Source organism: Fringilla coelebs (assembly GCF_963513975.1).
Source record: "Fringilla coelebs genome assembly, chromosome: 5".
In the NCBI taxonomy this organism is placed as follows: domain Eukaryota; kingdom Metazoa; phylum Chordata; class Aves; order Passeriformes; family Fringillidae; genus Fringilla; species Fringilla coelebs.
In genome coordinates this window covers 22,426,489-22,451,545 of record NC_140033.1, presented here as the reverse complement: position 1 = coordinate 22,451,545, position 25,057 = coordinate 22,426,489, and the positions used below count along the sequence as shown (strand labels likewise).

Sequence of the window (25,057 nt, the reverse complement as noted above, 5' to 3'; positions counted from 1 at the left end):
CAAGTAGGGTGGGACTTTGAAAAAGCCTGTAAGCACTGGGAAGGGTGGGTCTCTTTGGTCTGCCTTGCAGCAGCCTGCTGAATACTGACTGTGATGCCATTGCTGTTGCCCTAGTACCTAAGTCCAAGCCTGGGTGTGCAAGTAGGGAATTTTCTATATGAAAATGACAGAACAGATTATTTTACAAGAATATATTCAGAGCTTTCAGGTTTAATGTAGAGAAATAGTTGATCCCCAGACTTACTGTTTTTCTCACTTCTGTATTTCTGCATTAAACAGTATTTCTCATTGAAAACTTTTTTGTAAACTTGGCTTTCCCCAGCCAACATGTGGTTTCTCCAAAAGTGCAAACCCAATGGTATCGAAATAGAGCCAAAACTGTTGTGGCTGAATGAATGTGTCCTGTCTAGATAAGTGAGCATTGCTACCCTTAGTCCTTAATCCAGGGGATTGGCCACTTCTCCAAACACAATCCTACAAAAAAATCTTTGACATTGTCTCAATAGCCATATGAATTAGGCAGTTGAGTCCTTGCAGAATTCAGAATTCTGTCTATTTAAAATTGTGGATGATACGGTGTGTATTTTTGTTTTATAGAGGCTGACCTCATTCCTGAACTGAATGAAACTGAAGAATATGAGGTATAGCATTCATTTGTTTTTTTAAAAGTGTATTTAAAATAAATACATTTCAACTAGATTGAAATTATATTTGGTGAAAATTGACAAAACTATGTCACCAAATGATTGTATTATCTGCATTTATGTATACATATATATGCATGTATGTGCATGTGTAGCCTTTGAGCCATATTTCTCCCTAGATAACTCTGGAGATCCCTCAGTATTTCTCTGGGGTTGGAGGTACAAGGTGAAGTAAAGGATATCACAGAATATTCCTAAATATTTTTAAAATGGGGCACCTGTTTACAATCACCTCTCTGTGAAGTCTGACAGAATTGTTCATCAAAGAATCAAAGCTGCCATTCAGTGTTAGGCTTTTTAGTTAAAGAGGAGTTTGATTTGTCCTTGCTTGTGATGGTCTTATCATGTAGTAAATTAAAGTAAGGGAGGACGATAGTTGTGCTGAAGAGAGAGATTCAAGTGTGTCTGCTATCAGTGTGCTATTGGTTTAACTGTGACTCAGAAATTCTTGGAGGTTCATTTGCTTCTTGAACTCAAGTGAGACTTTAAAGTATAGCTCTGTTTTACAAAATTTTTGATGATCTTATGATAACCTTTGGAGGCTTCAAATGCAGTAACTAGGTCTCCAGTGTCGCAGCAAGGAGAGATGTAAAAATGCCATGATTCAGTTTTCAACAGCCTCTAATACCAATTGCGTAACATAGACAGTTACTTCAGTAGGACAATTATCAAGTAATATCAAGTAATCCCTTGGAATTTTTAATTTATAGTTTCAGTCTATGACCACAATATTTTCACTGTATGACAAGTCCTTTTAGTTAAATAGCACAGCCCGTGCTTACCTGTCTATTTACCCTCCCTTGCATTTGTGGACACTGAGTAACCAGTAGTACAGTAATTTCTCTGTTCTAATGTATCTAGATTATTATATTGCATCTGTTAGGTGCCAGTGAACATCAACTGATTTTTACTTGAACCCAGAAAGTTTAGAAGTTCATACATTGCCTTGCAGAAATAGAAACATGGGCCTGTCCAGTCTAGCCTAGGTTTGAAGGCAATCAGTGTCGGTGCTGCTGTCCCTACATTTTGGATATTTAGTTCTTAGAATGAAATCCAAACCTGAGAGCGACATCTGAGGTACCTTATGTTGTGTGAGTGCATGAGGGGTTCCTGGTTCAAAGAGGGACTGCAGTGTGAAGCCCAGCTCCAGCCCAGTGGGTAAAGCCCTTGCTCTGCTGAGACTGGGTAAAAGCTCACAGCTCCTGTTTGCTGAGTGCCTCAGTCAAAAACATACTCAGCATCTCTTTGGCTTGGGCACATTCTTTCAAAGGCTGTTGATTTTTTACATTACTGTCCCTGCTGTGCCCTGTTCAATGCAGGAATGGGAGATCTACTCAACCTAAACTATAGTGGAAACTGAGGAGTTGTTAGATTGATGACTGTGCCTATCTCCTGTCTACTGGGTGTTTTCTCTCAGCATTATGCTTTTGAATAACAGCAGTGGCATTTCTACCACATCACCAGGCCAGATGTTTTTAAAAAACCCCAAAACTATTTTGCAAGAGGCCCTGTGCTGCTCTGTCTCTTAGGGCTATGTGTGCCTGTCAAATCAGGTCCCTTCAGAAACTGAAAGTGTACCTCAATCTAGATGGCAGAGTAGGGCTAGGACAGGTTCGATTCTGGGGCACAGATGGGGCCACAGCACAGAGCTGCAAGGACTGCTGTGTCTAAGTCAAAACAAAAATGCTTGCTGAGGCAAGTTAGGTGCTTCAATGATATGGTTTTTATTTGGTGCAGGGAAAGCTGTAGAGGGGATGAAAAAATTTGACCTTAGATCTTCAAGCACTGCCTAAATCCTGATTGCATTCAGGCGCATAATTTTTTTTTCTTTTGGATATGTCCTTAAAAGGCAAAACTCTAACACAGATTTTGCACAAAGTATTGTTGTTCATCATCATTCATATTCAGAAAACAAAGGGTCATTACAGGACCAGGGGATATGGCTCACAACACTTGTGAAATTCTGACAGTCTTGATGAGGATCGTGAGCTCTTCCAGAATACTCTGACAATTCAGCAGAATTGAGGTCATAAATATATTTTACAAAGTCTGTTGTTATTATTAAAGTTTAATTTCCATGAGGATATTAGTGCAAACCTCTAAGGCATTCTGATAGCAAAAGCATTTTTTCATTGAAGTGTATACAATCTATGCTATATATTGCATATACAATTGCATTTTATTAGGAAAGAGTTAGAGCCTTCTTAATAAAGTAAATAAATACTGTGAGCAATTTTTGCCTCTCAAACACAATTTAAGTAACAAAATATTGAAAAAGTTGTTGGGACACAGCATTTTCCTGGTTCTATGGCAAATAAGTAATATTTTTCAAGATAAAAGAGGATACCTGTTTTTGCAGTTAATACTTTTGTTTAAGACCAACAGTCTTCTCCAAGTTTGTTTTGATTTATTGATCCAGAAAAATGTAATATTACAGTTTAGTTTTCATTCATGTTCAGTCTATAAACATTTGTCTTCGGCTATGATATTTTTTCAAAGGATGAAGTTGATGAAAAGGAAACAGAGGTGGATGAAGAAACTGCAGTGGTTCCTAGCACTGACAGTACAATGAACCAATTGAGGAGAGATTTTCAGGTGATTACATCCAGCTACAGTCAAGAAAAAATGGGAACAAAACCCAGTGAAGCCAAAACAAATAGATACCTAACAAGAGAAGAATTGCATGGTAAGGATAATGTTTTCAAAGCAGTTTATTATGCTACTTCTCCACCTATTGGTGAAAATTCTGAAGAGGAAGATCCTTTTTTGGAATCCCAAACAAGTACTGGAATTACTCCTCAAATCATTGACTCCACCAAAGGCAGAGAAGACGAGTTTATATACCTTTCTTCAGGCACCGAGCCAACAAGAACAATCACCTCTGGCCACAGTGACGAAGATTTCTTACTGTCTCCTTTTAAACCTCATCAGGAATCTGATGACTTTTGGAGTTCAGTTCCTACCACTTCTTCATCACAGCTGGTTACAGAGGAGGCCTCCCAAGAAGATGCCCTTCCTTCAGGAAGTCCAGATATAAGTGTGCATGATGTTCTTTCCCAAGGCTCCATTAAATATGTTTCAGAAGTTGTAGCACCCTCCAGCTCCGATGAGCCTCCAAAGCATACTTCTTCCACTGATGGAAATTTATGGTTTCGTAATGCTACAGATCCAACAACTCAATCTGTTGATACATCACCTAGCGGGCACTTGTCTCAGACCAGTCACACTGATGCTTATGTAGAGGGATTAAAGCCGACTGCAGAGCCCTATACGAGCAGCCCAGTGGTTTTACAAGACACCTCAGATGTGGATTTAGAATTGCCACATTATTCTACCTTTGCTTTCTCCTCTGCTGAATTATCACCTCACTCTATCTCTTCAAGCTCTGGAGAATATGGTTCTGCTTCTGCTGCCAGTGAGGTACTCTCTCAGACAACTCAGCCAGTCTATAATGGTGAGATACCTCTTCAACCTTCCCACAGTAGTGAAGTGTTTCCTCTAGTCACCCCTTTATTGTTTGACTCTCAGATGCTCGACACAACCCCTGCTACATCAGATAGTGATGTGACCTTGCATGCTACACCTGTATTTCCCAGTGTTGATGTGTCATTTGAACCCACCCTGTCTTCCTATGATGATGTACCTTTGCTTACATTTTCCTCTGCTTCCTCCAGTAGTAAAATGTTTCACCGTTTGTATACAGTTTCTCAAATGTTTCCACAAAGTGCTACTCCAGCTGTTGCAAGTGATAAGGTGTCCCTGCATGCTTCTTTGACGTTGGCAGTGGGTGATCCATTAATACAGCCAAGCCTTGCTCAGTTTGCTGATGTGGTGTCACATCAGACCACTCATGCTGCTTCGGAGACACTGATGTTTGGTCATAATAGAACTCACATATTTTCTCAAGCTGAACCATCCAGCAGTGATATAAATATGCATGTACTATCTACAATGTCTGAACTACCTTATGCTTTGTCTGGTAATGTGGGCTCCCTCCAAAGCTTTACTGTTTCCTATGACTCTGCAGAATTTGTGCATGGTTCTGTTGACGTATTTCATCAAGATCCTTTATTTAGCAGCTATAACAATGTACTGGTGCATAAACCTTCTTCTGTAATATCACAAGCTGATACTTTGCTGCAGCCTACGCACTCTCTATCTAGTGACACGGATTGGTCTGAAGCATACTCTGGTAGTGAGTCCCTTTTGCCTGATACAGATACTTTGACAGTACTTAACGTTTCTTCCTCTGATTTTGTTGATGAGATTCCATATGAATCATCTGGGTTTAGTGATGCTAATAAGATGCTTCAAAAAGGTGATGTTATATATGGAGATGAGAGAGAACTGAAAATTTCCTCTTCTTTAAGTGAAATGGCTTCCAGTGCTGAAAGTAAAGTGATACATGAACTTTCTACATCTGTTTCTAATAATGTTGTAATTGAGCAGAATATGTCTCTGCAAGAAAACCCACTTCCTGTTTCTAGCACAAAGGGAATCCTTCCAGTCTCTCTTGCTTTTCCCACTACTAAGATATTTGATCATGATATTAGTAAACTTACAGAAAAGCACCTTTCTGTTCAGCCTTTGCATATTACAACTCCAGCCTTTGATGACACTTTGCTTAAACCTATGCTTAGTGCAAGCTCAGATCAAGCTCTCTCTGTCCCTGCTTATAGCAAAATGTTATCCTCGACTCAGCTGTACTTTTATGAGACCTCAGCTACATTAAATAACGAAGCATTACTGCAGTCCTCCTTCCAGTCTTCTGGCGATGGCACTCTGCTTAACACAGCTGCAGTTGTGCCTAGTGTTCCTGTATTGGCTGAAAGCTCAAGGGTTCAAAAAGATAGTTCTACATTTGACCAAATACTGCACCAAATGGCACCAGGTTCTGCTACAACTGACAGCGAGCTGCATTCTACATCTGCACCTTCTGTTGCTGATATGATGTCAAACACTTTTAGTAAGCCCACAGCGTCACTTCAAAGCTTATCTTTTTCTTATGCAAGTGAGAGATACGTTTCATCCAGTTTATTTAACAGTGAAGATGTTCAGAAGGTTATGCCTTCATTGTACAGTAGCGATGCTTCATTCCAGCTGACCAGTTTAGAAAATACAAATGCCTTTCCGTCCCAGGCAGCGAATGCTGCAACGACTCCCTTCCTGACAGGTGACACATCATCACATGTAGCTACTCCTACAGACAGCCATATTTCTTCAAGTGTTTTTGAAAGAATTGAGGCTGACAGTGTCTCTTCAAGTTCCACACTTGGTTTTGATCCTGTTCGTATGCCTGCAGTTGTTTCTGGCTCTGATGTGTCCGTTCATCCCACTCTTCCTTTACCAAATACACTTATTTCAGTTACGGCTGTTCCTTCCAAAAGTGAGATCCCTGTAACTTTGGACAGGTTGCTGGTTCCTTCTAGAGAATCCTCTGGGTTGTCTCCCAGTATCATGTCTAGTACTGATTTGTGGTCTTCTGTAGTTGAGGATGACTACGATGAATATGATGATGCCTTCCCTGTAAGTAACTGCATCTCATGCACTTCCCATAGAGAAGATCAGGATATGGTAGTAGAGGATGAAAATACAAAAGTAAATAATAACAAGGATCAGAGTAACCTAATTATAAGTTCACATTCTGAGAAACCTGAAGAAGAGAAGTTTTCTACTGCTGCATCTGACAGTCAGATAAACCGTGCCGTGGACAGACATAATTATACATCCATACCAGCTTTGACAGCGAATGTGATACCTGAGAAACACAACAACCTGAAAATTTTGGAAAACCACATTCAGACTTCTAGTGGCCAGTTGCAAAACACATCAGAATCTAAGTCTTGGGCTGTTTTGACAAGTGATGAAGAAAGTGGTTCTGGCCAAGGTACCTCAGATAGCCTTAATGATAACGAAACTTCAACAGATTTCAGTTTTCCTGACCATAATGAGAGAGACACTGAAGGGGCAGTTGAAGCAGGTAACTCAGAATTAACTCCTGGATCATCACAATCATCAGCCTCATCTGTTACTAGTGATCACTCATCAGTGTTCAACATCTCTGAGGCAGGTTAGTTATGGATAAGTCTAATGAATGCCATGGGAAGCTGTGAGGGGATACTTTTGGGCCATAGAGAATGAGAAGGTTTATCTGCAGTTAATAAAGGGAGAACATAACAGTGGGTGCAAGGGTGTGATTAAGGAAGCATTGGAGAACAGGGGTTCATACTGAGCTGGCTATCTGGCTGCTTAAAACTGCACCTGAAATATTCTTCAGTAGGATGATTGATGCTCTGCTTTTGGATAGATGCATACTGCCAGCAGAAGTTGAGTCGTGCAAAATCTGAAACCAGAATTGTTTCAGTGCTAAAATTGTTGATTTTAGTTTTAAAGGTTTGAGAAGGAATTAGGTTCTCTGTTGAATTCTTTGTACAAAGACAAGTGCTGCACTTATGGAAATACCACCAGAGGAAACCATGCCTCTGCCAGAGGAAATATGCCTCTGATATTCTCTTTTAAACTTATAGCAGCACAATTTTTTGTGTTTTCTAAGAGGCTGAATGAGGAAGAAGATGCTGGTTTTATTCTGATTCATAAAAACATGCATTTTTATTCTGTGTATGCTACTTTCAGATTTCAGTGAGATGCAGAATTTTTGTGCCAGATTTGCATATTCCCAAAGTAGAGCCAGATTCTCCTCTAGATGTTTATATTTAATGCTATTTTCTTATTTATTCCTCTTAAATTCAGTGAGAGTATTTGCAACCCATGATTTCAAGGATAAAGTCAGAAGTCAAAACTCATAACACAATTCCTTTGCATTTAAAAATGCACTGTGGAAAATCTGAAGTATTCAGGCACATACTTTTCATTCCTTCTTGTGCTAGAGAATTGAAAATCAAAGAAGCAAGTCAAAAATAATCTATGTTTAAAAAAAAAAAAACAAACAATAAACAAGGTTGAATTGGTATTTTAGAAAATAAATTGAACTTCTGTTCTAGACATGCATCATCTATAGAGGGCAGTATCATTCAACTAAACCCATTAAGGAATGGCATTCACAAAACATGGGAAGTTTTCGGCCCAGTCCTCTAAATAAATACACAGTTGAATTACATAAGGTTGAATTTCTTGTGAGCAGCAGAAGCCTAATATGAAAAAGTGATAAATTGACACTCAATATAGCTGGGGGTAGAACAATATGAAAAATAGAAAATGAAAATTAAAAGAGAATAAAAAACTTTGAAATTACTAAGAGTCCTAACAAGGTAGGTGTTACAAAAATGAATTAATAAGTGAATTAGTTCACTGGTAAGTAGTTACTACTTTGTGTAAAATGCATAACACTCCTTCAAAAATAAGCAAAAATAGCATTAATATTTCAAAACCTATGTTATTGGTATGAATGAGTGTTGCCATAAGATACTAGAGTTTACATAATGGGTGTCATTTGAATTTTTACTAATAGTAACTTAAAAAGGATTATACAGTACTGGAGGAGGAGTACAAGAGACTTAGTTTGTCTTCCAGATATTATTGAAAGACACTCTACAGTATCATCTCATGTTCATTACTTTTTTCCAACACATGATGCCAAATACTGACTTTAAATAAGCTGAGCTTTTAATTTCAGCATGTGTAATATGGTCTCCTGTAAATCAAAGGCATATTTGCTTAATTAAATTACAAAGAAATGCAGCAAACAAAAAAATTAATCTCTCACCTGAGAACTTACTTATACATTGTAGTGGATTTTGCAGAAATTGGTGAGATGTCTTTTCATTGTGACCATTACAGAAAAATGTTGTCATTTAAACTCTTCCCAGTCTTGTAGCTGTTGATGCATAATTATGGTTTTTCTGAACTACGATTTTCTCCATAAGACCTCTGTGCCTACCCAGACTTTTCAACTTCTGTTGAAAAACTAAGACAAATTAATAGAAAGAAATATGCAAAGGATCCAAACACATCAGTTATTAGAAATCAAAGAAATCTGCTATGGCTGAGACTGCCTTTTCAGCTGCCATCATTGGAGTGAATGAAGTAGGCAAGAAACCCTCTGTTACAGGAGAAGCCTGCATTTCATTCCCTATAGGAGGAGTCCTAATAGAATATGGTCATGAAGTTTGAAGGAACACTGTCATCACACAGATAGGATTGGATTTTATGCTGTGAATTAGTCCAGAGTTGGATAGCAAGTCTTACTGTTTCAAAGGAATTATATTGTGCTTTCTCATGCATACACATAGTTTTTCTCTGGAATCAATAGGAAGCACCAATTTTAACCTACTCAACAGAAACTTGGAGATTTTTCAGAAGCAACTTTGTGCCTTCAATTACTTTGCCCATTGATCTGCAGAATTTAAAGAGAAGTGATTTATATGGGTGTTAAAGAGTATTTTGAATTTAAACCAAGAAGACATCTGCAAAATTAGAGCGTAGACCTTTTTGCACATAAAGTCCTGAAAGCCTCTAAACTCAAGAAAATGGAAGAAAATAGAGCTGCCTGGAAATCTGTAGTGTGTGAAGCCATTTGTTTTTCACATCCTATTTAGAGCATGTAATTTGCTGTCTTTTTTTTTTTTTTCCCCAGATTCAACTCCATTCCTTCCTCTCTTTGTGTAAAAGCTTTTCATTCATGTAGAATTGGTCTCTTGAAATCCCAATGGAGTGCAGATGTTTTCTATACAGCAAAATTCTGCTCTTATACAGAAAATTCATTGCATTAGGACTGTTCGCAAAAGCAGAAAACATTCTAGGGGTTTAATTCTAGAAAGCACAAAAGTGCTTATTTCTGCATTTTAACTCAAATAATGCTCACAGTAAACTGCACAAATTGAAATAAGTCAGTTATTTTACATCAAAGTCACAACTTTGAAATACTTGCTTCTGGAGGTATGACCAAAGCTAAAAATAAAGTATTGGTGTTGTCCACCATTGTGTTTCTTTCTTTAATGAAATTATAAAATATTTTCTTTTAATCTTCATACAGATTCCCATGTCCAAATATTTCTGTCATCCAACAGTATATGGCTCACAAAAATATGAAACCAAAGCAACATCTAAATAATAATTTGAGCGCCTGTAAAGATGGAGGTGGGAAATTTAATTGTGGCTCCAGTATAGTTGAGAGAGGCAAGTGGATTCAAAGGAAGCAGGATGTATCTATAAGGGCAGAATGGGCAATGGATAAAAATACAGAAAGCTAAGCTGTAACACAGCAAACACATAAAGACTTTTGCATGATAATTTTTATATGAACCTATTAGCCAGAGAAGTGATTTGCATTATATGACTGACAGTTTAATATCAATTCCAATGCACATTCCAATATTATGTATTCAGATTTCTTAACTCATTTGGCTTTCAGCTAATAAAACAGATTAAAATAAAAAAACTTTCTTCTGAATTTTAACAACAGTCTGCTATTCTTACAAAGAGAAGTCTCCACTGCTGGAGGGCTGAGTCACATAAGCTTGAACACTTTGCTTTACCTTCTATCTGCTTATCTTCTGTAAGCTGGTTTGCAAATGTATAAACTTTCTGCAGTACATAGTAAAAAATAGAGGTAAGTGATATTAAATTAGCTCATTATAAGACACATTCACCTGTGCTGTGCATTTCTCAGAATTTAAACTTGGACTGTTTCAATTTTCTCTGACTGCAGAGGCAAGTAATATTAGCCATGAGTCTCGTATTGGTCTAGCTGAGAGTCTGGAATCAGAGAAGAAGACAGTTATACCACTTGTGGTCGTATCAGCCCTGACTTTTATCTGTCTAGTGATTCTTGTGGGTATTCTCATTTACTGGAGGTAAGTTGTATTTTGGTTGATCTTTTTTTCAGTTCTAAAGAGGTATGATTTGAAAAATGTGGTGGGCATTACTGAGCTGGTTTACAGGAGGGAGATTGGATCTTGTCTCTTACCTTGCCTTCATATTGCTCAGGGTCATAAAGATGACAAAATAAAGTGGTTTCTGTACAAAATACTCAGATGCAATTTTTTTATTCCAGAGGGTTTAACCACTACAAATAGTTTATTCCCATATTGATAGACCTTAGTAAACAATAACTCATGATTGATGCCTAGAAACCAAGTGACTAAACAGAGCTCTGAGAAAAACAAGCGGGAGAAGAAAAATAGACATTGTGGCATGGGGCTATTTACTAATCCTTTACCCATTAAAAAAGGTAGTTATCAATTTAGAATGAGAATCTATTGTCCTCAACAGGACTATGTTTTCTGTTGGCCTATGAGGGTGTGTCCCACCTGGGGACAGAACTCATTCCATCCTTGAACAGACTAGGCTGGAGAAATTGAGTTCAAGCATCCTTTGTTCCAGGCAAGTTTACTAGTGAGTCAGGCAGCCTTTGCCATGATTAAAAACACTCAGTTTATGAACCTTGAGAAAGATTTCTTCTGCTTTTCAAAGTAGTAGTTAATTGCCATAATAATTGCAAAAGTCATTTCTTAGTTTATGCTTAGTTGGGTAACTCTATTCTCCATCCCAGGATTTCCATCTACCCCCCTACATTCTAAGAATCTTTTTTTGACATTCATGTTATGCAACATGATTGTTCATATTCAACTTCCAAAGGGTTTCATCCCTGATGCTGAGCAGTATTTGAAATCTCTTCTATTTGCCAAAGAAGGCCATGCATTTAAAGACCCAGATTGTACAAGGCAGTTCTAGTAATCCTACACGTTACAAGCTTGTTTTTGTCAAATAACATTGTGTTCATTTTGTATTCTTTCTCTGGGATTGAGCAATTCTGTAAAACAGGTCTTTCAAAATGAAACAAAAATCCCGTTAGCAAGAAGATCTTCTTGCCTTGAATCTAATCTTTTCTGTATTTCTTGTGTACTACAAAATAAAATATGGAGCTCTTTTATTGTTAATCCTCAAAATTCTCTTGGCATTATGATAACACCAGGAACTATTTCTTATTTCAGGGGAACGGAACATAAAGACTATGCATCGTAGATAGGACTTTATGGCCCTCTTTCAAAGTTGCCCAAACACTCACCTCTTATTAAAGACTGGAAAAAAATCAGAATATTAACTTCATTGCTATGCAGATTTCATTAAGCCTGGAAAATAGTAGTAGAAATTCTGTAAGATTTTTCTAATAGATTTAGTTCATTTTGAAATAATTGCTCTTAGATGTTAATGTTTCTTTTTATCTTGCACTTTTTTTCCCCTAATTTGGGCCAATTATTTTCTCTTATTAAAGTTCATAAAAACATTTGGGTTTACAAGAAGTTATTCTATATTTCTTTTGCAATGGTAGTCCAGAAAAACCATTGGTCTATCTCAGCTGGTCGCATGAATGAACATGTTTTGGGTTGTTCCCACTATTAGCTCCTTGTTAGAATATTCAAAAGGTGTGTTATTTGGTTTTAGACCAAATAACTACCAAGAGCAACAAGTTCCAGTCTCTCAGGGTTAAAGAAAGGCAAAATTATTTATTTCTTCACTTTAATGACTTGTATCAGAAAAATAATTCTGCACCATCTGTTGTTTGGGTTTTGGTTTTGGGGTTTTTTTTAAATGAAATTGTTAATCAGCACTTGAGGAAATTCCTCAATCTCTTCACTATCTCATTAGGCACAATTTAAATCTTTTTTTGATAGATATTTATTTCTCTGACAGGGATTAAAACTTCTAATGGCAATATTGTCTAAAGATTGAATAATTACCAGTACGAAAATACACAATTTTAAACTATTTAGTTTTGTGTATCTTTTTTAATTCAAGCAATTTTCAAGCAATGTAATTTTCCTTTCATTTCTTCAGTGTGATTATGATTACAGTGGAATAAACAAGGAGATTCTTTGCCCTGTCTAGTGGCCTTCCTGTCCAGATAGACTTTTTAAAATTGCTTTAGAGAGAATTTTCTGTCCAAACCTAGTCTATCCATTTCTTTCAGTATTTGTCTGCTTTCTTGCAGCAGAGATGTGGCAGGAATACCTGAATGTACTTGCTCTCTTCTTGATGACTTCATTATTACTATTCTGCTTAATTATTGATATTTGTGCAGATCAGCTTTTATAATGTTTATTGTATGAAGAGCTTGGAGAATAGTAACATGGTAACAGTTATCACTGGATCTTGCACCATTCAAAATTCTTTTTCAATAAACACATGTGAATTGTAGTGAAAGACCAGCTCTGATGACATGAACCACAAACTGCTAATGCACTTCCAGGTCCATGTGCATCTGTAGACATACTGAGGATCAGCTGCCTGTCATGCAGCCTGTTAGGCATTTCATGATAACAACATTTCAGAAATTACCAACCCAATGACAGACAACACCCTGAGCAGTCATTTGAATTTTAAATTTCTTCTACCACCCTATATAATTTGAATCATACCTGTCAGACAATGTTCCTTTTTCTTAGCCATGATTTGAACTAATGCCTTGAGTCCTGTGATAAGTTTATGGGAACAGAGTTGAGAACCCTCTCTGAGAATTGTTAAGCTTGGACATGCAGAAACACTTTAACTAGATTTAAATATACAATGGCCACACTCATCCATACATAAAGGAAAAACTTTTCAACAGTGTGCCATGTCATAAATAAAAGTCTTAATAAAATCTGATTATTAAAATTCCACTTGAGAAACACATAGAAATTAATTGCAGCTATTTAAAAACTGAATAATTAGCATCCATTGAGGATCCACTTATAGATCCTTTGCGTTTACCAGATCTTTAAATTATCTGTACATTTTAAAAAAATCTAGTAAGCATTTGAGAATGCCTACTGAGCTCAATGCCTAGTGAGCTCAAAAGACACTGAAGTTTTCAGAGAAAGAAGTATTCATGCCTCTAAGACCATTCTGCATGAGCAGCAGAGGCACAAACACATCTTCTCACAGAGGCACATCTCATCTCCCCGCCCGGCTCCCAGCGCTCCCTGCCCCGGGGCAGAAGCGAGCGCACATTTGGGTCCAGGGGCCCGAATGAAAATCTGTGTCCCCCGCAGTCTGAGGCTTGGCCTTGTAGTCTCACGTAGTTGCCGTTGAAGTGTTCATTCAGATGTAGTGTCCCTCCTGTCAGACTGAAGTGCTGCTGCTGCTGCTGCACAGATCCAGACTGTAATTAATTCAGCACTGCCCCCATATATAAAGTGTGTGTTTGAACAAGTGCAGTGTCTAAATTACAAATTACAGTTTTAGGTTGGAGATCTAAGTGCTGTGATGAAAGGTGTAAATTAAATAATCAGGTTATTGAGTGATGGGACCTTTGTCTGGAAGTTTGAAATAGTCATCACTTTTTTCATTAACAACAAGTGATAATTAACGAGATGTGAGTATTAACATTAGGTTTAGTCATGAAGGCTTTCAGTGCTGATGCAGAAGCAGATGGAGTGCCTATTTATGAGTCTTATTACAGGTTAAGTCAACTGCTATGAATTTGTCTTCCGAATGTGCTAAGGGTGTAATTTATTTTCAGCCACAATTAATTTTTAAAGATTAAAAATACATTGACTCAGTGAGGGATAATGAGTGTATGGCATAATATGAGGACATTTTAAGTGCAGCTTTAGATGTGAAAGTCATTATGCTAATTAAATTCTTTGTAGCTCAATCTTTTCTCAAGCAAATCAGTGACAACGTTAGTCCATAAACCTTACATGTGGTGGTTGCTCACAAGCAGTAGACATCTGGGGGAAAGACAGTTTTTGGGTTTGGAGCTTTCATATCAGACTGCTTGGCATGTTTGGTTGGTACAGTTTTTAATAAACACAAAACAGCATTTGCTGTGCCCAGCAGACAGGGCCAGACTTTCCAAAGTTTTTCATGATTTGAAGACTTGGAGACTTGCCTGCATCTCACAGGTATTTCACACACAGTTGTGATACTAACTCTCGAGTTTTATGCTAGCATGGAGACAGGCTCTTTCACCTCAGCAGCCACTAACTCTGATGCTAGAGACTCTAATATTTTAGAAGGGTGTTTCCAGGTTCCTCCAGAGTGGGTTCTTGGCCTGCATCTAAAATTGTCATGTCTAAGTAAAACCACGTACGTAACAAATAGTATTGCTCCAAATATCTCATCTAAAGTCAAAGTTTCTCTGTGAACATCACAAATAGAACTTTTAGAGAATTCTAGCTGGACATCAAATTTCATTGTCATGTGAGTTACCAGAATTATTTTGCATGTCTCAGTTTTCTCTTTTAGGTAGCTGTCTGCTTTTTCTTGTGTTTTAAGAGAATCTGTATTGTACACTGATAGAAAATTCTCAACATATTCTGAGAACATAGGCTTGTTTCCCAGAGGATTAATTCAAATAAGCTTACCAAAGTCTTTATTATCTATATTAATGGTTCTGGAAAGAATGACAACAGCCACATATTCCCTATCTATTTCTCAAAGTGTCTTCAAAATTTATTTCTGTTTATGACAATTATATGAGGGTTTTTATGACTGCAGTGATACAGGAACAGAATTATGCAGTTTTTATGACTGCAGTGATACAGAATTTAAAATAACAGTGATTACGCATAATAACAATCATACAATAGCTGCAGCCAACATATCTGAAGAAGCAGAATCTTGTAACTATAAAATGAGATTAGTATTTGCATGAGGCATATATTTCTTTTAAAATGTAATGATTATGAATAATATTTCAGAGATTAAATGACCCAAAGTTAAGATTGTTATTAGTATGTCTAATCATATAGAGATTTTTTAATTAAAGAGGCTTTGCAATGTTTACAGCAGCAGTTGGTTATTCATTCCTTTGAATAGCTTGAATTCTTAACAGATGCTATTCCCATTATCTTCACATCTGGATTATAGCACAGATACAAATAACATTGTGAGTCATAGTTGAGCTTGGTTCCATTTGCATTCATACTTCAATGTTTTTGCCACAAAGCTAGCATCTCCTGGAGTTAGAAATTTCCCTGTTTCTGTCTGTCAACTTTGGGAAGTCCTCCTTGGTTAAGGTGTCCCTCAGTGTTGCAATTACATTATGAAAAGTTGTTTAGCCCCAGTCACAGCAGTTCTAGAGCCACTGGTTGGGCAGTTACAGGGCATGTTGCTTTTATTGCATTTCCGTGTCTGCAGTAGCATCTATCAAATACCAGCATCTATGAAATACCAGAACTGATCTCAAACATTGCTCCATCTTCAGGCTAGCATCATCACATCAAAGGGAACAGTAAGTATTTAAGGGAATTTGGTTAAGTAAGGAAGACAGTGATGTTTTTTGTACTTGGAGTTATGCAGCATCTACAGTAGCTCCTGATGCAGAGTTTTTCTTTTGGCTGTCACTATGTCTGATATGTGCTCTATCTTCTGCCTCTGGTATAGGTAAAGATGCATGAACTATGTATTATGCTGAGGTAATGTAGTATCTTCATGTTGTATACATAATTTGGTGGTGTGCTGGGGGAATATTTATATTGTAGCAGTAGTCTTTGACACTATATGAAAACTGGTTTTCAAAACCATGATTTTTCTTTCTGACTCAATAATGCCAGAATTCTAAATCATTTCAGGTAATGTTTTGGTGGCATTTTGTTGGTCTCTTTTTGTTCAATTTTTTTTTTTTTTTTTTGTATATTTATGCCTCTCTAGGAAATGTTTCCAGACTGCTCATTTTTATTTAGAAGATAATACATCACCTCGAGTGATTTCTGCTCCCCCAGCTCCAATCTTCCCAGTCTCAGGTATTTCTGGCAACTGTTCTGTGGATTGGTGTTAACTGTTGGAAGATGCTGCTTTAAATGTGTCAATATGAATTCTTCAAATACTATAACATCTGTAAACCAGAGATTTGTAACCTCTTGCACAAATCTGTGTAAACAGGTACACTTGATACTGGCAGACTTGTGTTATTAATAGTCCCTTCTATAGGTAACACAGAAGAGAAATATCTTCAGTTTACAGTGTTGCCTCAAGGATACTCTGTGCTTTGTAGCCATCTTAAGTGTAGCCTCCCTCGAGTGGCTGCTCATGTAGCCCTCTGAGCTACACTAAATAGCTCTAGAGAATTACACCAGCAACAGATTCTGTTGTATTTCTGCCTCTAATTGGATTTGTCACCTGTGTATAGACCATGTCCTATTCTTTTTACCAGCAGGATGAGGATGTGCCTCATCTGTCTGCATTTCACTTGCAATTACAGCGTGTTCTTATACTTAGATATTTTACTAGCATAATTACTATGGTATCGCTATTTGAACCTCTCATTAAAATAATACAGACATTCAGAATATTATTAGCATCTTCTGATTCTACATCCACCACATTTATTTGGGGAAACTGTTTCCTTTCTTTTCTCAAAGGGCATCACAGGAGCATGTGCAGCCTTCCAGTTTTTTCAGTCTGTGTAGAATGAAATAGATTAATTTCATTCCTCTACTTAAACCCCAAATCAATTAATTCTAAAGCAGATCCTAAGCCACATTCTCACCTATGAGACAAGGTTATCTTGTTCCACAAGTAATGTTTTTGCAAACTATGCTATTATATAAGGAGATGGATTTTCATGGAATGGCTAGAGGAAGAATAGCTAGTAAATTGTGTGAATAACTAGTAAACACAAATAGATCCCAAACATTGGGCTTCCATTGTAACTTAATTGTAGACATCTTTAAATGCATCTTGTATGGTTTGACGCTATTAGGAGATGCATAACCTATTACTAAATGGTTAAAAAGCAGAGCTATGGCTTGATTTCAGAAAACATGATTATATATGAATAAGCAGCAATCATAAGAAATCTCTGCTTTAATTCTCCATCATTAACTGTATTGAACTACAACTGTATCATTTTCTTACCATTTTTCCTGACCAACTCACCTTGGGGGGAAAGTGTTTTCCATTTCATAATTACACTTACATTTATTCTGAGTCCCTGTTTTGAAACTGGAGGTTTTCCTTCTGAAATGGTGATAAATATTAAAGAGAATTTTTTTTTTCTCAGTGACTGAAGATAGACAAAATATTTTATGGAAAAAGCTGCAAGCACTAAGGAAATAGTTTTATTTTGCATGCAACAGATGTAAAGTGAACAGTTACTGTGTTTTCTATTGCACAGATGTTTCAACAGTGTAATTTTACAATTGCATCTAATTACAGTATAATACTAGAAAAGAGTGTAAGGCAGGAAGAGTGTTTTGCAACTGCTAAGTTTAATTCTCATGGTTGTGACCAAAAGCACACTCCACAGACCTCATTATATATTAAGTTTTCCTTCCATGGAATTATATATTAAGTTTTCCTTCCTTTCATTGGCAAAGATAGGAGATCTGCAGTTATTCAGAGAAAATGCCATGGCCCTTCACAGCACAATTCAAAGATGCATTTAAATAGTAATGAATTACAGGACAGGATTCAGATCCACTATCAAATTCTAAGTAGTTTGGAGTGATACTTGCCATCCAGATATAAAATTCATTCCTGGGTTCAGAAGTGATTGAATTGGGAGACTTGCATGGGCAAGGAAACAAAATCCAAGATTTATTTCTCCATTATTGTACTCATTTTTTGGGGGTAATTTACCTTCCCTTCTGGTTTTGTGTTTGCACACCATTAGGATAAACACTTCATGCCAGGTTTCATCTCCAAAGTGTGAAGATTGTGTTACACATTTGTTCAGCTTCTCTTAGGCTTGACTGGATAAATTCACTTTTTGTATTCAGATCCAGTCATATAAGTGGGAGACCAGATGGATCTTAGTACAAATCAACAAATTCTTGGTAACTGAAAGCTAAAATTATTAGGTGGGCTAAATACTGAACATCTGTTGATGTGAATAACAGGTCCTTGTTCAATGTTTCTGACATTTTGTTCACATATGAAATGGTGATGAAATTACAGATTGTGAAATAAACCATGAAAGACTTTAAAAAAAAATCCAAAAAAATCATTCTTCAGAACCAAATCTCAGTGAAATAATATCATCCTTTAGCAGATAATTAGCAAACAGATGACTTTGTTTACACAGCATATTTGCAGTAAAGAGAAGATTAAAAGTCCCAAAGGTTTTTAATGTTATTTCTGGTGCATGTTCTACACAAGTGGTTTTTTGTATTTGTCTAAAGTGAAATAGAGATGTTACTTTAATCATATTTATTCCTTGAGAGTGTAGATGTTTTCTTTGTGAGTAGCCAAAAAGTCTTAAACATAAATCTTTCATTTAAAACTTGAAGTATGAAGCCTAATGTGAAAATCTGTCATCAGACATAAAATTATTATCAATAGGTAATCATAGAATCACAAGGAGAGCTGGGAGAAAATTCTGTATGGAAGGTAGTCACTAACACAGTAAAATATGAAAATTAATTCCTGTTTCTTTCAGATGCCAGTGCAAACATGCAAGTGTCAGTTAATGTGAAAATATTGGCATAATGCTGCTTTAATTTAGTAGGCTTGGGACTGTGTGGCTCCAAGTTCCAGTGCAACACTGATCAGCGTGGAGCACCCAGACAACTCTGCCTAATCATTCCTACTTACCAGAATTATTCAGAGCTGTGCTCTCTCCTTTTGAACATCTTGCAGCAATGAGCTAATCCTCCCAGGTCTCCTTGGATTCACAGGGAATTTTGTGCGTTCTTCTATTTACAGATGAGCTCAGCATCTTGCAGAATCAACTCCTTGATTTGGGGGGCTTACAGACAGAGCAAGACCTAGCGAGGCATTTTCATTATCTTCTTTCCAAATAATAATTTAGAAATGTACAAGTGTTAGGTAGCTATTTTGGAAATGTTAATGGCATCAAAGGATGATGTGGTTTTTTGGGAGTTGTATATCCAAAGTTCATGCCAAGAATTTTATTTCAGGATGTTTTGTGGATTGCCTACATATAAACTTCATTATATGTCACTGGCTTTTTATTCTACATAAATATATTTTTTGTCTTTTCCCACCCCTAAGATGATGTTGGAGCAATTCCAATAAAGCATTTTCCCAAACATGTTGCAGATTTACATGCAAGTAATGGTTTTTCTGAAGAATTTGAGGTATGGCTCTATGATGTCATCTTTTTATTCGCACATACAAATAATGTTAAGTTTAAATGCCTGCAAACAAAAATTGGGGCATTATGTTCTGACTTCGGCAGCAGTTTCATGAATGCATGTAAATGTGAGTGCTTTGAGCACAGTAAGGAGTTGATGCATAAAGCCTAGGGAGATTCCTAAAATCAGGACTGGAATATAAATGAGAATGTTTATTATTGTGATAAAATACAAAAAAACATGGGGATAAACTGTGCAAAGGTAGTGCAATGTATATGGTTTATCAGATATAGTGATAGATCTAAAGCTTTTCCAATATTAATGAAAATTGAATTTTGCAGAAGCTACTCATATTTGCTTGTTCCATTTACAGAGAAAATAAAATGGAAGTAATAATGAGTACAAGTGGCAAGACTTCTGATTAACAGGGGAACTAATGTAGTCTTCATATGTGGTAGTGAAATTTTAACAGTTCCTTTCCTAAAGTATATGGTTCATAAGAGGTATTTCAAAATCTTGAAACATATACTCTAATCGTATAATGCACTATCACCATATGTAATTAATGATCTTCATTGTTTTTCCCACTCGTGTATTGCAATCACTTTAAATTTGGATATGTTCTAACTTAATTCACATAAGCATTAGAACCCCAAATACCTAATTAAAGCTGTGCCATGAGCAATTTTTATGAGAGATTTCTAATAAAATCAGTCAGTTGGAATGGAAACGAGTATTTCAGCAGATCTATATTAAGGTAAAATACTATAGTAATATTCCTGTTGCAAAAACAATAATGAAAGTAAAAATTCAGAGTTTTGCATCTTCAGGTTTACTTTTGTTTCCCCAGCCAATGTATTGTGATCCAGTGGACCAAAAATTCCATGTCCTTCACATAACCTTCTTCATCAGTATTTCTCCTTGAATTCATTTAACATTCAGAATATCCATTTGACTGTGGGACCAAATTTGTAAATATTTGTGAATGTCCAGTACATATTCATATATTACACATGTGCATATGCACTGATGGAACTGGACTCCAGCTTGACTAGCTGTTAATAAGAGCAGATGCTGAAGGACTGTATGTAAATAAAATGGATACAAAGTTCTTTCAGCATTAGCGAGTACAGCAATACAGAAATCAGATTGTTCATTCTAAATTGATCTTTTCCTACAATTTTACCTTTCCTAAATTACAGCAGTGACCTAAAGACCAAATATAGTGCGTGGTGCATGTCTCTGAGCTACAGCTGCACCATCTGAAATATTTCATGCTAGTTTTAACTATTACCAAAAAAAAAATCTGTGTCCTCGCCATTTGTTGGAGATCTTTTTTAGCTTTATGGACTACTCCAGAAATAGTGTTCAGTTCTTTTCTCTACTGATAGAGAACTTAGAAGATTGGGAAAAACTGAAATATAGTAATTGTCTTTGCAGAGTTAGCATACATTTGAAGAGTACAAAGGTGGTTCAGATGTGTTTTTTTGGGGGAGGGCGGTAGCAAGTTTTTTTTCCTATTACTACAAAGTAACTCATTTGAAATCTAATTTTTAAACTGAAAGCAATGTTTCATATAGGTATTTAAGTACACTAGATGATTGATATTAAAATGAATTCTAAAGAGTGTTGGAAAACACCATTCGTACTTCTAGTAATGGCAATGTATTTGCTGTTTAAAAGTGTGGACCTTATAAATGCTTGAGTTTCCTGTCAGCTAAAGTAACCAATAAAATGAATTCATTTTGTGAGTCTTCCAGACTTTGTGCCTGTCTTGTCAAGCCTGTCTCTCTCTTTACAAAATTGTTGGCTTCACTGGGAAGCTGCTGGCAGCCCGAGTGAGGGCTGTAACTCTGACTTCTCCAGAGTGCTGTGAGGCTGGCTGAACTGCACAGTCCTGCTTCAGTGGAGGTTGTGCAGCTGAGTGCAAACAGAGCAAAAGCTTTCCTCAGAGAAACTAAAGCATTTATAAGGACACATAGAAATTCCAGTGAACTGTTACAAATATAGATAATCTGGCTAAAGTCTGTGGTGTTGCTCATATGTACAAGCTTTCACTGGCTGAAGTCTAACATTAAAGATAAAGATAGGAAAGGAGATGCTAGCATTTTAACTGGGAAAATTACCTCTCGTTTCCTTTAGGAGTTATATCAAAATACTCAGTTTTGTTGCTATTATGGATATATTGCATGACCATAACTGTTTTCCATATAGTAATTGTAATTTATATAAACACTTATCCATTTGTTCTGTGCTGTGGAATTTGATTTTTTTTACTTTTTTTGCATTCATTCCCTCATTAGACACTGAAAGAGTTTTATCAGGTAAGGAATTATTTCACTGCACTTTTTTTAGCAATGAAGTAGTTGTAAAATATCATAGATAATTTGGTGTAAGGTTGTGGTTCTTTTCATGCTTGCTTACAGTATTTGAAGACATTTTATGTGTTTTAACAGTTACTAAAGTGTGACATACTTTTTTTTCAGGAAATCCAGAGCTGTACTGTAGATCTAGGTATTACATCAGACAGCTCTAATCACCCTGACAACAAGAACAAGAATCGATATATAAACATTGTTGCTTGTAAGTAAAGGCATCACTTGTTGTTTTGTGCGAGAAATCATGATAAACAAATACAGATTTATATGTTATTAGCAGGAGCAAAAATACTTCTATGCTCCAGCTATTGATCAGCAAAGTGCTCCTTGGAGAGGAGTTAGCATCAGATTTCACGTTTCTTCAAGTTAGTCCTCTGACATTCTGCTGCTTCGGTGGGCATGGGTTAGCAAGATACATTTGTGTCTTCTGCCACGACCCAAAGGAGCCAGCAGATTTCGTTATAATGACATTAGAAGGCCAAAGAAGCTTTGATTGTCAAAATTAATCCATCTTTGATTTAGAGTAATGGTGATTTATTTTCTCTATGAGCTTCACAATCCCTGGATACATTTACTGTCAAATATAAACATAAATGTTCTGGTTTTAAGTTGTGTTATGCCTGGCAACAATGTAATACAACAGCTTCATTAGCCAGTACGCTTGTTTGCCCATTGCATTACTCCCCCAGATTTTTCTTCTCTGAAAAACATCTATTCAGTTTTTTTAATCTCTTTTTCAAGCTATTTCTTCTGGGGTTTTGATCATTTGGTGGCTGAATACTTTTTTTTTTTAACTCTCTATAGCATTTCAACTTTGTTCTTATTACAAAAAAGTTCTAAATTAAATATATCTTCAGCATTCAGTGTCACTAAAGCTTAACAAAAAAAGTCAGAACCCAGTCAGCTGTCCGGCAGATGAAAATGTATACCAGCAACCAGAAATGCCAATCTCTCTGGCTAAAGATGTCTCTAAACTGACAAAAACTCAGGGATTTTCCTCTGCCACTGTGTTTTGTACCTGATCATACAAAAGGCACTAGCCCAGGGGTTGTTTTATTAAAAAGCAGTGCAGAGGCAGCTTAGGGCAGCTGAAGTAGCAAGAATTGTCCTCTCGAAGTGACTCAAGTGTAGTTCTTACAATCAGTGCAGGCTGCAGAACACTTCAGCTCCTCCTGATGTAGTTACTGCTGACTCTTCAGATGACCAGCATTTTCAAAGTCCATTGCTCTCCAGAGCCCACTCTTTTAACTTGGAATTAAAGTTCCTCAACACTGGTGCCTGCTGTAATTTCGAGACATCCCACTGTGCAGATCCGGCAGTCGTGACACAGGACTTACAGAAGACCTGGATTTGAAGAAGACCTAGACCTTTACAAGCCCCAGCTAGAGGCCATGGGGGAAGCATGTCATAGTGCCTAAAATGACCCCAAGTGCTCCTGTTCAGGCCACTAGATTCTGAAACCCTTCAAACTTTGGGTTTATTTTTTTATTTTTCCGCAAATTAGAATTTTTAATCTACTTCATACCTAAGGAAAGGGTGTTTGCCTATGTGATTGTTAATGTATTGGCCTTACGTGTTGTAAAAATGCATTTCACTATTTTTATGAGAAAGAATATAATTCTTACCAAAAATTACTTATTTTCTCCCTTGTTTTACTGCAGATGATCATACTAGGGTTAAATTAGCACAGCTTGCTGAAAAGGATGGAAAACTGACTGATTACATTAATGCAAACTACGTTGATGTAAGTGGTGTTTTCTATCCACTGGCCTATTGATCTGTCATAAAAAAATGATGTATGGAGATGAATAGATTTAATTCCAAAAAAGTATCACAATATTACAGATTCTGTTAAAAGAACTTTTGTGGCCTAAGTTAAGCCTACAAAGTTAAAGCAAAGGTAAAATGCCAGTTCTTTCTTGAATCCATCTTAATATTGTAGCAGCTGCGGCTTAACAAGGGGCATTTTTAAAGAAAAAATGTCCTGTCACATCTGAGTCATTTTAGAAGTATATCTCATCTGAGTGATTAATTCTCCCATCTGAGGTAATCTCATGAGAGGAAGATGCCATTTGGCTCAGAGCCTCACCAAGATATCATTACCAGTTTTCATTACATAATTATTTACATGAGAATGATGATAAATTCATTTTTTAAACCACTTTTTCAATGCATGCCGTGTGTCTCCTAATCACTATCATGTCAATGTTCTGCCTAAACATGGGCATTTGAACATACACATCCTATTTGTTGGAATGATAAACATTGACATGACAGTTGTATTCATATGTCATTTGATACCACAGGGTTTCTGCAATGTCAACAGTTGAAAATTGAAAAGCACACAAAACCTTCTCAGAGTCTTTAAAAATAAATACATGAAATGTCATGTACACCTCCCAAACTCCTTTTGCTCATGGACAGTGATTTGACAAGTGTCATTTCTTTTATTTCAATTTAGGGCTACAACAAGCCAAAAGCTTACATTGCAGCTCAAGGGCCTCTAAAATCAACAGCAGAAGATTTCTGGAGAATGATATGGGAACATAACGTGGAAGTTATTGTGATGATAACTAATCTCATTGAGAAAGGAAGGGTATGAGTACTGTTGTCCATTTTTTACTTCTCTGATGTTGGTAGATCTATCTGTAGCAAACTCCTATCTTTCTTTTTAAAATTTGGTTCAGTCAGTTACTGAGAAAAAGGCAATAGTTTGTAGTAGTTGCTTGTACCTGGATTGGCTACAGAAGTACACAGTTGAGGATTTGTAGCATGAAACTAGAGAAAATATTCAATAAATCTTGAAAATACTATGTTCTAACCACAAAAATAAAAAACATACTGAAAAAAAGACTACTTTTACCTAATATGAGTGGACAGACTGTGGGCCTTGTGCCCACATTCTGCCACCAGTCTGCTTGTCTCCTTGCCATCATGCACAACCTGTCAGGGTTGCTTTGGACCCTGGAAAGGAGGAGAATGTAGTTCAAGT

General features: G+C 36.7%; 1 protein-coding gene across 1 annotated transcript in view; it reads left to right on the top strand.

Moving 5' to 3' along the window:
* Positions 1–25,057, top strand: part of PTPRZ1 (protein tyrosine phosphatase receptor type Z1) — a gene marked incomplete at both ends in the record, with an annotated part of 129,725 nt that overhangs the window by 94,305 nt on the left and 10,363 nt on the right. Inside the window, 8 exons of the mRNA XM_084206122.1 lie at positions 598–641; positions 3,204–6,774; positions 10,372–10,516; positions 16,302–16,393; positions 19,605–19,690; positions 22,174–22,270; positions 23,727–23,809; positions 24,527–24,661. Coding sequence (XP_084062248.1) covers positions 598–641; positions 3,204–6,774; positions 10,372–10,516; positions 16,302–16,393; positions 19,605–19,690; positions 22,174–22,270; positions 23,727–23,809; positions 24,527–24,661 — 4,253 coding nt within the window. The remainder of the gene's footprint in view (positions 1–597; positions 642–3,203; positions 6,775–10,371; positions 10,517–16,301; positions 16,394–19,604; positions 19,691–22,173; positions 22,271–23,726; positions 23,810–24,526; positions 24,662–25,057) is intronic.